We start from the raw sequence: 14,717 nt of genomic DNA on the forward strand, positions 1-14,717 counted from the left end.
ATATTCCACATAAAATAACTTGTGTTGCAGTTATACCCCCTATTAAAAGAGGAACTTTTCAGTTACTGTGAAAAGAAATAAACATACTTTTACATGATGTTGTGGGGACTGTATGCATTAAGAAGCATAAATGCAGCAGATGAGACCATCCATATGAGTGTCTTACGTACATATCATCACAACATAACATTAACAAAAGACAATTTCCTGCTTCGGGAAATGTTTATTGGTGTATTTTCATGTACAATTATGTAAAAACTGTGTTAAGAGTTAAGAGCTGCTTTTCTCTTTCCAGTAGGCACTCTGTCCATACCGAAATGCTCCATGACCAGGTGCTGTCAGGGTGGTTGAAGTCTCCAGCAGGGTAGAAATGGTTAGGGGCTCCCAGGGTGCACAGCTCTCATCTTTGAACCCCCAGTCTTGAGTCAGTTCTGGGCACATACATACGTGCAGGAAAGCTAACAAACACACTTAAATTGGATTCCAGAATTCATTAATATCAGTATTACTGGTAATACCTTCTCCTTTTATGTCCTTGTCTGAAATCATTGACCAGTTCTCAGAGATCTGAACACAGACACTGGTCGGCACTTCTGACAGAGCCCTGTGTTTAATTGTAATTTGGGAAGAGAAGGGTAGAGTGGAAAAACGTTTTACCACGTTGTACATGGTCTGCCTATTTTACTCATCAATTAATATGCTTTATTTGTCACCCTATATCATCTTAAAATGTAGTATTTCCCAGTACAGACCTGTGCGGTATGCTCAACCTTTTCTGTTTCTGGGATGGAACTTTGGAAGGTTTCATCAGTGGAGGCAAACCCTTCAAGGGTCCTCCAATGGAAGCCTGCCTCTAAAAAGAACAGTTGGGAGGGAACCAAACTATAATCATAAAATATTGATGACTCCCAATAAACAAGCAGCATTTAAGGGATCTCTGTCTTATTGGCAAGGGTAAATTGTATTTGTGGAGGGGAGGGAGGTAACTGCTATACTTGATTAACCTTTGGCTGTGCTAGGATGTCACTAGCCAAGTATTTGGTGGGACTGTCCCCCTCTTGATGGCTGTGGAGGTCTGGCAGGGGGTTGTTGGCCATAAGCAGGGCTGTTCTGTCGAGGTTGCTTTCCGAGGCTTTGAACATGAGGGCCACTCGACTCCGGTGGCTTTGAGATCTTCCCTGCAGCTCCAGTAGTTTCCTACACTCCATCCTCTCGTTGAACGACTGTTGGCCAGACAGAGAAAGAATCAGAAAGAGAGACAGACATTGACATTATTTTTGAAGACTAGTGATGCTTTCGTCAACAACAATTATGACTAAATATTGTCGTCAACGAACCTTTATCAAGTGACGAAAACGAGACGCAACGTAAATGCTGGTGATGTGACGATGACTATAATTAAATGTATAATGCAATATCGTTGACGGATAAAAACGAGACGAAATGTAATTTACAAAGCAAAAACGAGACAAAATGGTATAACGTTATTTCGTCTCGTTTAGTCGCGTTATTATTATTAGCTAACTCATGAGGCTGTGCTTAATGTGTCTCATTTTGACGTTAGCTTTAGACGTTAGCTTTAAACGTAGCCAGTGGAGCTGAAACCCACTGAGAGTCTGAGACAAACGCGTGTGACTAGCGTGTGTGTGTTTGTTTGTGAGAGTGTAAAGTGGGTTACCACGTGTGACTAGTGTGTGTAGCTAATGTGTGTGTTCGCGTGTATTTGTTTGTATGAGAGAGGGTTCTTCGTTCCTACCTGACTGACTGCATGTGAACTAAGCATCCCTTGTTGGCCAAATACTGTAGCTAGTTTTGTCATTCACATAGCAATCACACTGAACTGAATTTGGCATCAACAACTTGACTTTGAATAGGCCAACCTTATTCTAGACCAAGAGGCGTACATTAGACAAATGGTTTTGGCATTAACATCTCGAGACTACTGCTTAGACTACTTCTGTTTTGATTAAAAAGAGACTAAAATTTTAATTGACTTAAATTACTAGACTAAATCTCAGCAGTTTTCGTCGACTAAAACTAGACTAAAATGTCATCAGTTTTCATCGACTAAAGCTAGACGAAAATAGTCATGGATAAGTCTGACTAAAATGAGACTAAAATGCTCACTTTTAGCCGACTGAAACCTTACTAGACTAAAAAGAGTATGAATGTAACTAAAACTAATAAAACTAAAATGACAGCTTGACACAAAGACTAGACTAAAACTCAAATTAAAATAGGCCGCCAAAAACAACACTAGTGAAGAAGACCAACCTCAATCACAGTGTGCCAGCTGTGCGACATTTCTATCCTCGCCAGTCTTGCCTCAGATTCTTCTCGTAGAATGTTCCATATCTCTTGAGAATCCATCACTGTTTTGTGCACATCACACATGAGAGTACTTACATCCTTGTATTTAATTGTAGCTCCAACACTACAGTATGTAAACAAAGGATAACAGACGAGATGAACATTCTCAGGTTCAAGGTCAAGTTGAATTGTCATATGAACTGGAACATATGTATACACTGAACAAAAAAGCTTTAGTCCATGGAAAGGCCACGTGGGACTAAACACCAGGGGCCTCATAAAAGATTGCGTAGCTTTCATACCAGAAGATAGTCTATGGCCAAAACTTGAAAAGTACCTACGCACAGAAATATTCACATGTATAAAACCGGTCATACGCCAGGTCCTGCGCACCTTTCCTTTATAAATCACAATCAACGTGAGATTGACAGCACGTGAATGATCCACTTACCCCGCCTTGCCTCCTCCCATAAATGAATATGCAGATGGACTATAAACACACTCCTGAGGTCATTTCTTTGTCTGAATTAAAATGGCTAAACACGCAAAAAAAGACAATTTTTACAAACTGTGAGATCGAGGTTCTAACAACAGAGGTGAAGCCGAGACCATGTGTCCTGTTTGGTGGTCTGTCATCAACAAAAGCCCTGTAGCACTTTGAGATTTAACTATATATGAAGTGCATTACAAATTAAATTATTATTATTTTAGGGTCGTAAATGCTGTGGGTTCGGAGAACCGGACAATGTCAGATAAAACTAGGGTCCTAGAACTGCGGTCCTAAAACTGCAGCTCTACGGCTCTACAGATTCATACTATTGTATTAAAGGCCATATGGGAGGTTAACCACCACTGTCGATTAATGGGTACATAAAGCACTCAAGATATATATATTATTCAAGAAATTTCCAAATGGTGTCTCAAAATTGTGTTTAAGACCAGTTTTTGTCATTTTTTGTGTTAGCATTAGCATATTAACGCAATTCAACGATGATGTCACGTTGGGGAGTCGTGGAGGAGAGTAGTCTAGTACTAGAACTAATGGCGACTGACCGGGATGAAGAAGAGGTGGCAAGAACCACTAATGTATATGATGGCCAGCAGCCGGCCGTCAAAGCCAAATAAATGGATTGTTCATTGTACTGAGGAGAATGTGTGGAGAGTTGATGAAGTGTCCTCCTGGTGAGTTGGTATAATTTAGACACGCAGCAACGACCTCTGGAGCTCGTCTACGTACATTAGTGCACGTACAATTTATTTTTTTACTGTCAGTGGATAGCATCAAGTGGAAGTCAATGTTTTCATCTAGTGATCATTCAGGGCCTGACATTACTTTTTGAGGTACTACACCAGCCTACATTTACGTTTCACTTTTCCATGCACAAAAGTCACGTCCTGGTAAAGATTGTGCCTTTGACCAATGAAGATGAGCTGTAATATTATACAAATGATAACAATTGAGGAGTTATAAAAAACTGTATTTGTTACATTAAACATTTACACAATTTCTGCCGAATGTAACACTTTCTGTTATGTACTGTATTGCAGCTTTGTCCCAATATCTCTACAGACCGTGCAAGGCTGTAATCATACTGTGTATGCAAAACTCTAAGTGCCCTGGCCCTGATGGATACAGTGTTGAATTTTATAAGGCCTTTATAGATCAAATCTCAACACTACTTTTAAGTGTTTATAATGAATTACTGACTATAGGTTCTTTACCTCCAACATTATACGATGCATGCATTTCTCTAATCAATAAATCTGGCAAAGACCCTCTAGAACCAGGTTCATACAGACCCATTTGTCTTTTGAATGTAGATAACAAAATGTTGAGAAAGATCTTAGCCATACGTTTGGAAAGGGGTTCTTCCAACTGTTGTGTCACCAGACATTCAACATTATCTACACTCAGAATCCAAAGGTATCCGAAATATTGGTCTCGCTAGACGCCGAGAAGGCCTTCGACAGGGTCGAATAGGATTTTCTCTTCTCGGCCCTATCAAGGTTTGGATTTGGTCCCTACTACATTTCTTTAAGTTGCTTTACGCTCAGCCTAAAGCATGTGTTTACACGAATAATATGGACTCTTGCTCTTTTCCTCTTCACCGTTCAACACGACAAGGCTGCCCTTTATCTCCATTGTTGTTCGCACTGGCCATAGAACCTCGTGCTATTTTGCTACGCTCTACAGTGGATTATAAGGGGATTGTAAGAAGAGATAAGGAGCATAAAGTGTCCTTATATGCGGACGATCTACTTCGATATATTTCAGATCCATCTCTTTCTCTACCAAAAATTATAACCATGCTATCGGACTTTGGTAGAGTATCGGGATATAAAATTAATCTGTCAAAAAGCATATTATTTCCCATCAAATCTAAAGCAAAAGATTAAGTACACGCACTCACCCCTTTTCCCTTCGCTGTTTAAGTCTGTTTTAAATATATTGGAATAAATATCATGCAGGAAATATCTGGCCTCTTCAGCAAAAACTTTGTGAACCTATATAAACAAACAGAGCAACAGGTCGAGAGGTGGTCTAGTCTCCCGATCTCTCTCGCTGGTAGAATTAATATTATCAGAGTGAATGTCTTACTTATTATTTATTTTTATTTCAGTGTGTTCCAATTTTGATTAATAACAAAAAAAATTACCCAAATAGATTTAGTTGCGTCCTTTGTTTGGAATAAAAAGACGCCAAGAATTTAAAAGATTTTTTACACAGACCCAAACATATAGGAGGAATGGGATTTCCCAGCTTCCGGCTCTATTATTGGGCCTATAACATTCGATGTATGTCATTCTGGAATGGATGTCTTGAACCCGATTGGGAACAGATGGAAAATCAAGCCTTTTCTCCTAATACACTGAGATCGTTGACACATTATTCCTCTGATCTTTCCAAATTTAAGACTTGGAATCCTCTTGTATCTCACTCACTTAAAATTTGGTCTCAAATCAGAAGACATTTTCAGTGGAATCAATATTCAGTCCTGACACCAATAACTGGTAATCAAGCGCATAAGCTATTTACAGGTCAAACATTTCAACATTGGGACCTTAAAGGAGTGCATACAATTATGGACCTCTTCATTGACAAAATATTTCCAACATTTGAACAGTTAATACAAAAATGTAACATTGAAAACAAAAACTTTAAGTACTTGCAAATACGCAACTTTACCAAAACAACATTTCCCTCTGATTTCCCATTTCCCATCAACCTGAAGTATGCCCTATGAACACTGTATTGTTGAACAACCCGCTCAAAAAGGGATCTATCTCTAGAGTATACAATTATAATTACCTTTCGCAGATAGATTGTACAACTACACTTATATAACTACACCATATAAAGGATGCTTGGAGTGAAGACCTAGGAATAAACATCACAGACGACCAATGGATCGAAGCTCAAGAATGCGTCCACTCCTCTTCAGTTTGTATCAGACACAGTCTGCTGCAGTTTAAAATGCTGCACCGATTGCACCTTTCCAAACAAAGACTGTTCAGGATGTTTCTGGGAGTGGACACCTCTTGCGATCGTTGTGGATATGCTCCTGCTTTATTGTCACATACGTACATTTTGGAACTGTCCCTGCATCGCCCTCTATTGGCCTAAAATAATTGAGACTTTGTCAGCAACTTTTTAAGTTAGACTCCCAGAAGATCCAGTATTGTCATTATTTGGTGTTATACCTGCAGATATACATTTGAACAGCTCACAAATTGATGTATTGTGTTTTGTAAAGTTGCTACCCAGACGTCTAATTTTACTACACTGAAAAAACTAAATTCCTCCTACACATCAAAACCTTCTTAGAGATGTTATGAAAAATTTACAATTGGAGAAAATTAAATATTCTTTGAGGAATGAAGAACGAACATTTTACACGATTTGGCAACCTTCTATTAATTATTATAACAAGTAAATTTGGTCGGTCCTCCTAATGCCTGTTTGGATATATATATGTACTTAACACTTCAAGTGTGTGCAGGATTATTATTTATTTTATATATGTTTTTTTTATTTTTTTTTACGTTTTCTGTTTACATGCATACATACACAAATTGTGTATACGTTATTGATTTGTATTGTAAAATTGTGATTAAAAAAAAATATATATATATATATTCGTCCCCCCCAATGTTGACTCCATGGCTACAGCCTTGCTGTGATGTTATGTTTAACTTAAATTTAAACTCTTGAGTTTTGCACATATTGTTTGGTAACTAAAAATGAAAGAAGGTTACATGTGTTACTAAAATGTTAAGTATTGGTAGGCTATGTTTTAAAAAGCTAAAAGGCTAAACTATTCCAAGTTTGGTTTGTATTTAATTCTTGAAAGACTTTCCTTTCTGTTGTCTATCCAGTCAAGGTTTATAGGGATTGTAAGAAGTAATGCATTACATTACTTATTGAGTAATTAAATTACTTTTCAGTAATTACTAAAGTATTTTGTATTTAAAGTATTTTAAATAAAATATTGATGAAGTTATTAGTAATTAGTAATTAATTACTTTTTTGAAGTAACTTTGAAGTAACCCAACGCTGTATACAGCTAGCAAACCAACATTGGCTAGCATTGCTAATGACATTGGCTAACTCAACTTCAGTAGGCTATCCTCAGTATTTGCAAGCTGGCCAGTGCAAGTAACATTCCATTTTATTTTGTTTGAGTTTAAACTTGTCCAGTGGGGCAAGAACATTCTCTTCCACTTGCCCTACAAATCCGCTTGTCCCGGACAATCATGTAGTTTTAGTTCGGATAAGTAGACTAGTACTACCGGTAAATATAGCTCTATCTAGATGTAGAAGACATCATGCTAGCTATGGGCTAGCTATGGGCTAACTTGCCAGTCCCACCTGTAAAATCCCCCCAAGATCATCCCAAAATAAATATTTTCCCAGACGTTGTAAACACCTTTCCAATTAGATGTCCCACGTTTTGATGGTACTGGCAGAGCCCATATAAGACATTCTTTTGTACTAGCCTAGTGTTTTTTTTAATCGATTTCAATGGTTTCAAAGCAGACTTTTGTCTGTTGTCTCCCCAATGTGACGTCATGCAATGCATTGTGGGGGAAAGAAAAATCATTGCAAAAAGTAGCTAATTTTCCGTATTATATTGCGTTTTGTGACACCCAACAACATGAAATACAATGGATAACAGTTTAAATGTTTATTACCAACAAGCAAATAGCGCAAATGCGTTGGAAAAATTACCTGCCATATGGACTTTAAACAGTATAGCCTTTTGGGTTTGGGTTTTGGCTGTTTGATGTGATCATCCACATTAATGATCAAACTTTTATTTTTATGTTTTATGAATAGTCAACGTCATAGACGTATGACAGTAACTGTAGTAGAAACTTTATTTTGTAATGTTCTTGGGGAGTTTCGGTACTTTTCAGTTAGAATTTGCCATGTTACAGAGCCAGACAAGACTTTGCGGACGGTCCGCACATTCTCACGTACGTTCAGAAGTTTCCGTGATGGCCCGCACATTCTCACGTCAAGTACATTTTTATATATCACACCGTGTGCGTGAAAACCAGTGTACGTAAGCATTTTGTGTGTACGCAACGTTTATACATGAGGCCCCAGGGAAAATGCATTGTGACGCGCACATAGATTAATCCAGTTCCACTTCTTGATATGCGTTTTACTATTTATTCTTCCACCAAACAATTGAGCTGATACCAGTTACCGAATCATACATTGGCGTGTGTGAGTGCGATCAACAGAAACCGTTCTCTCCCAGGCTCACCCCCTCTCTCTGTTGATTAACTCCCAAATAAAGTGAACAGGTGAATGCAATCAGTTAAAACCACTACCATTACCGCCCAAACCAACACCTAAAATTACAGTGATGTGAACAACACAAACAGTGAAGTCAACAATACAGTGGTCTATATCAGTTTTTCAAAGTCTGGGTCGCGACCCACCCGTGGATGAAAATTGGGTCGGCAAATATGTTTTCATAATTATTTTGTCTTAGGTTTTTGTAAATGACTTCCCAGCTAACAAGGGACGTCCTGGGGACGTTCGGTGACGTTCCTATTTGGTCCCCTATAGGTTATACAGTGACGTTATCCTTAGGACGTCCCTAGGACTTATTAAAGTTCCTAAAAGGTCACAATTTAGACATTTATTTTTAAACTTTCAGGGACGTTCATGGGACGTCCCTGGTTGGTTATGATACAACGTTATGTTTAAAAAATCGGGGACATTCGGGACGTTCCAGGAACATCCCAGGAACGTCCCTGGTTGGTTATGATATGACCAGTGGCGTTTTTATATGTAAAAAATTGGTGGGTCAAAAAACATTTCAAAATATGGGATGCCAGTAAGCTACAAAAGTCCCTTTTCCTACTGATGTGTTTATTTAACACGTCAACAAACAGCGTGGCTCCACACAACACTTTTAACGACAGAACGGCTTGCTTCTACCAGGTGTTGTAGTACACAAACTGGAGAGAGACCTTCTTGTGTAATTGCTCTCCTTGTCTCTCATACACATTGGTGGTACACAATTACCACTGTCATATTTACAAAAGCAGTCTGGCTTGATGACACGATCAAAAAAAGAATAATGGGTGTGTTTAACAAAAGCTTCTGAAGGCAAGACTAATATTATTTAAATATATATCATTTCCTATTGTGGTTAACAGTTAAAGTATTAATCTTCGTCCTTGATCCAGATAGACATGTCAACAATCTATGCTCGCGCTTAACATAATATATTTGCCATCATGTCATGAACGTTTTTACGAAATATCAAATCTATTTTAAAATAACGGGAATAAACTATATTAACAACATTTCATGTATGTGTGACAACGATTTGCTAAACTTTCTACAACAAAGCAGGCAACTCAAGCCATTTCTCCCTGTGCTCATTCAATATAAGTCAATGGCTCATTCAGCTCAATGTAAATCGGCTATCGGCCAATGTGAACTTTTGTGCTTGTGCCCTTTTAGTGTCCGCGAGCGCATTTGCAGGCAACTTTTATTGACGTAGCCAAATAAATGGGGTGCTAGTTTACCCATTTTGGATTGGTTTCAAACTTAGCAAAAATCAGGAAAAATTATTCTATGAAAAAGCTATTAGTATGAGCCAGGTTCGAGAATCGAACAAAAATGATTGGGGGAGATGGTTTATAAATGTTGACTGGAGTTAATAGAATAAAAAACGACCGGAAGACACGGGAACCTAACCGTAAATGCAATACCACCTACATCCACCGGGTCCGTTGCTTCAAGCCGAGGGGCGAGGGCTGGGGGCTTGGCACGAGGTCTCGGAGCAAGGGAAAAAAAGAGCCACTGTTTAAAGCTAGACCGGAAGACACGGAAGTGGAAAGATGGCTGCGTCCGGTCTCGCGCTCTCGCTTGCCTTACTGCGCCACCGAGCACTTTTCATAGAAATGAATGGGGACGCCATCTTGGAAGACAAAAGTAGCTTACTCTAGTTATATTAACTCTATGGAGTGGCAGTTCTCTCCTCTGCTATCACCGCAATTTCTTCCTGCATCGTCCGCGATGCTTAGTCTTAAGTCTAGAGAGATTTTGCGACATTTCTTGTGTTAACTGTCGCCACACTAGTTGGAAATATGTTTGTGTAGAAGCGAAACGGTTAAATCTAGGATTTTTCCTTTTCTTTTTTTTGAAAAAACGACAGACACCTACCACTAAGTCTCTCACAGGTGATTGGTATTGAGTAGTGGAGTCAAAAGACAGAGTTTGATAGTATTTCAACCTAATACAATTTACAAGAGGTGACTGCAGGTGCTGCTAATATATATATTATCTATTTTACTACTAGGCCTATTGCTAATGGAACTGTTTTATTCTACTACGCCACTGAGTGCGTTTACTTGACCATGAGTAAGCCTACCCGATTAGGCTACTAGCAATTGTCGGTTTGTGCCTTAAAATACGATTACACCGTTTACATGTGTAATTAGTTATGCGATAACTCAATAAACGCGTCTACATGATTCTTTTTATTAATCGTTGTATGCTCCACGGACAAAACTTGCACCATCATCCTTCTGGAACAAAGTGTCGCCGTGTCTTCATATCGGCCCTACTGCTGTGTCATTCAATCAACACATTGAATCCTACTAAGAAAGCCGAGTAAACGCACTCAATGATACTACATCTGCTACTGCTATTACTATCCCAACTATAATTTCAGCTGTTAAAACGATAATATTCTTGTTACGACTAGCTAGCCTACTCCCGCATTGTAGGCTATTTAAGCTCTTAACTTTGTTAGATGATGCAGTTCAGCTCCCACACTGCCTCTTGAAATTCAACTATTTCTTCGATTGCTTCACAACGTTCAAACGTATTCTCCCGCATTGTATTTAAGCACTTAGCTCTGTTAGATAATGCAGTTCAACTACCACACTGCCTCTTTTGTGTGACTCACACATTAAAAAAATTATTTTCAGCTTGTGGGTATTTTCTCATTTCTGTATTTTCAGCCATTAAAAAAATAATAATCTGATTTCAGCAGTCCAACGCATTTTCAGCAGGAAATACATTTTCTAGTTTATTTTAAAAGACGAACTCTCACCTTTGGCTTTCTGATAGATCTCACGGGCCTTTACTGCTATAGCTACATCCCCTAATTTGAGTACAGACTCTGAGGCTTTCTTTCCTGAAGTCCTGTATCGTTTGAAAACAAACAATACATGATATCTAAATTATCACAGACATGTTATAACGAAGTTTACTCTATTGTTATCCCTACAGTACTTAGTTACACAAACCTACAAAACTATAGCCTATTGTTTTGACAAACCCTTACTTTCTTGCCATCATCCACAACCGTTGAAATTAGAGTAGAAATAAACTGAGAATGCTGAATTGTCATTCAGAAAATAAAGTGAGGGCATGTCTGTCTCCACTTCTGGAATGTCAGTATGCATTCTTAATCTGTTCAACAGTCTGAAGTGATGTCATAAAGTAAGGGCATGTAAGCAAATTAAAATATAAGCCCCAAGAGGCCGTGGTTTACGCTGATTTTAGAACGGGTAAGGGGGTTTTCGGCACGCCGCGGCTTATTGCTTTTCTAAAACTATTACTACAAATATTTGATATGGTTTCATCAATAAAAACAATAAGAAACAAAATAGTTTAATAATAAACCTTCATTCTTCCGCTACTACAAAGTATAGTTCCTGCATAAATCGTTGCCACGCAACAGCCAGATGGACACCTTTGCCGTCTTTTTCAATTTGAAATATTCGATGCGCAGTAATATGGAATGTTAAAGAATGTTATGAGGACAACCTGTGAGGTTATGCTGGATTTTGCAACGGCATGGAACGCGATATAGCCAATCACAATCAAGGATGGGAACAACCAGTTTTAGAAGGTTAAGTATCCACCTATGTGATGCACACTCATTAGGATATACTGTTTCTATGGGCTCATCTAAGGGGTTTTACTTTAAACCTTTTTTATACAGGCAAACTAAGAACACTTTTTCTGACGATCCATTGATTCAATAAAAATTTAATTAATAAGGATTTTCTATATTTTTTATATTGTAAAATAAAGATTTACAATACTTTATTTTTATATAACAAAACAGAAGGAACACACGGAAAGCATTGAAAACTCAATCATGTTGATAGATGACAAATGTATAGATTTTCAGATGGCTGACAGGATACCTTTGCAAGGCTTGGATGTGGAAAAGAAAGTTCTTCTCTCCTCCTCCTCCTCTTCCTCTCAGTCCGACCCCATTCTCCAGGATGGTCTCCAAAGTCATGGTCAAGTTCACATTACAACCAAAGACCTCTATCTACAGCATGACTAAGTGTACATTTAATTTGAAGTGTGACATGGTAACTCAGAGCGACAAGGACAGAGCCAAGATAAGATAAGTCAAAATTCCGTCATTAAATTCTCTTTGAGGGCTTTCTGCCTCCTCTGTCTAAACCTATTAAAGTCCTGAGGAAACAGAAACCTCTGTGGCTGAAGTTTCAATAATGCTTGTGTATGTTCCTGATGATATCTACTTCCATCTGTGTTTTTGCTGTCATTTTATTGTCATGCTGGCTGAACTGGGTTGGGTCCCAATAACTGCCCCAAGACCTAAACTAACCCTTAAATTTAATAGATCCATTGTCACCAGGTAACACATGCCACAGTCTTACTGCAGTGGCCCAGGTTCGATTCCAACCCAGGGTATTTTCTACATGTCTTCCTCTCTCCCTGCCTTTTCTGTCTCTCTCTGTCACTATCAAAATAAATAAAGAAGATGATGCCAAAATATTGGATTGGATTCACGTAGGTGTACTAAACAGGTTTACAAATACTCCCACCCAATATTATGTGAAGATATGAGAGATGTAAGAATTGTAGAAAATTGACAGGTAATAGTTCCATTCCATTTTATTCCTAACAATTTAAATTGGTCAAGATACAGTCGTATTTTTCTTTCAATATTCAAAGTAGTATTTTTCTTTCAATATTCAAAGTAGAGTCGAATAGAATCAAGTAGAGATGTCCAAATGGTTAAACAATGACACATTCATGACAGTTCACTTGGAGTCGACTGGAGTGTTCACCTGGAAGACTGATGAATTGATCTCCATTTTTATAACCGATTTCAAATGGTGCTAGATGGAGGAAGAGGGACTCTAAGCACCAGAAGAAATCAGTCATCCTTGACTGGAGAAAGAGATAAGGAAGAGCAGGTGACAGAGAGACTCCTTCGACGAGTGTCCTTCACTGTGCTGTTCCCCTGTCCTCAAGAACACTGATTTCATATGGTGCTAGACACTGGGAACACAAATCTAAACCACCATGTGAAACCAGATTCTGGGGGAAGACCAGAAGCACCAGGTGGTGCAATAACCAGGGGCAGAAACGACGAACAGAGGATGACAGACATGCAGACAGCAGATTAACCCGGGCCCACCACATAGGAGTCCATTTACTGAGACACAACAAAGACACATGGCCAATAACTAAATTACAGAGTCAGAAGCCTATTGGAAGAAGCCTGTGTTCTTCTGATGAATGTGGTTGTCATGACAACCTTGCCATGAGACCAGTCGACGTGTGAGATCATGATTTTCCCCTCCATTCTGCTCTCTTTTAACGTTGAGGTGTGAAGAGGAATTAAAATACAGTTCTGTTGACTCAACTGTGTCAAAGTCTGTAGAAAACAATGCCCAATTTCTGGAATCACATCAATTCTTCAAGGTTAACCACACACATAACAATTACAAATGTGATCTTCTATAAAATACCGTTTTTGTAAGGTTCAACTGTGTTGGAAAGAAAAACATTTTTTTTTGTTTTTAGTCATTTCAACTGTTTGGTCATGAAAGCTGTATACATCCTCAGCAAAGCTACGGTACTCACCAACATAAGTACTGGTATCAGGGCAAGCCAACCTCCCTACCACAGGTCCTGGGAAAAACACACAGAAACACCAGATGACAACAGATCAGACCCCATAGAGTGTGAGTTTGTGTTTGTGCAAGTGTGTGGGCAAACACCACGTCCACTAGACTTGCTTAACAAGACCTGCTTCCCTGCGCCTGCCTTATCATAGCCTAACAACAGACTGCTTATTGTGTGCAGCTTAGTGTACCTGCCCAGCAAGTTTCTATGGACACATGTCACATGTATGTGTTTATGTGACAGGTGTGCCTGGTGTCCTTGCATTCAGCCTACTAAACATATACACCTACCCAACGATGACACCCACCCCGAGACACTCGAGATCACACTCTCCAAATAAGACACACGGTACAACCCTGTGTGTGTGTGGATGAGTGTGTGTGTGCGTCTCAGGTAATATTGGGCAGAAACCACACATACACCTGCATATCCCACCGGACATGGCTGATGTATCAGGTTCAGGTGTAGGAATGTGCAGTGAAAAGGGAGGTGTCCTCTGTCAGAATACAAAGAGAATACATAGGCCTCTCTGCTGTGTTCAATGGAAACTGGCCTGAACAATGACGTAACTACAGCATCGTCATGACAACATTACAGAATAGTCACAGACGTTCTCACAGTTGCGTGAATGCTGGGGGTTAGATTAGACGACCCATTAGGTCACACGGAAAACACAGTAAATTTTAGGGCAGAATGTACTGGAGGCTTTATGGGAAATGTAGTTGGACAACACATTTAGCTCAGAAATGTAGTTATTTGTAAATTAATTGTGTTCAGTGAATGCTTTTGAAACCTTGTCTAACAAAGCTTGGTGTATGGACAGAAGAGGGCGCTGCAACTCCCCCCAAAATCCCCAAAACACTTGCACATCAGAAGCCAGCCATTGGCACAGTGGCAAAGGGTACAAAAGAAAGGAAGAGAAATTTAAGTAAAAACCACAACAAACAATGTGTAATTGATAAGTGACACA

At 39.0% G+C, this 14,717-nt stretch overlaps 1 protein-coding gene across 7 annotated transcripts in view; it reads right to left on the reverse strand.

Annotated features, from left to right (window-relative positions):
- Positions 1-203: 203 nt before the first annotated feature.
- Positions 204-14,717, reverse strand: part of LOC146276901 (testis-specific gene 13 protein-like) — a 75,572-nt gene continuing 61,058 nt past the window's right edge. For 2 of the 7 annotated variants that reach the window (XM_084701262.1, XM_084701261.1), the window contains exons 3-7: positions 2,275-2,434; positions 1,005-1,223; positions 753-853; positions 519-604; positions 204-431 (exon numbers count right to left, since the gene is read on the reverse strand). In XM_084701262.1, coding sequence (XP_084557388.1) covers positions 271-431; positions 519-604; positions 753-853; positions 1,005-1,223; positions 2,275-2,434 — 727 coding nt within the window. In that variant the 3' untranslated portion in view covers positions 204-270. Of the gene's footprint in view, positions 432-518; positions 605-752; positions 854-1,004; positions 1,224-1,756; positions 1,916-2,274; positions 2,435-10,898; positions 10,991-11,132; positions 11,233-14,717 lie in introns of those variants that run through there. The other 5 variants (XM_084701265.1, XM_084701263.1, XM_084701260.1 and 2 more) reach the window with 4 other exon arrangements.

This window comes from Hypomesus nipponensis, chromosome 7, assembly GCF_054491055.1.
Source record: "Hypomesus nipponensis isolate SF chromosome 7, ASM5449105v1, whole genome shotgun sequence".
Classification (NCBI taxonomy): domain Eukaryota; kingdom Metazoa; phylum Chordata; class Actinopteri; order Osmeriformes; family Osmeridae; genus Hypomesus; species Hypomesus nipponensis.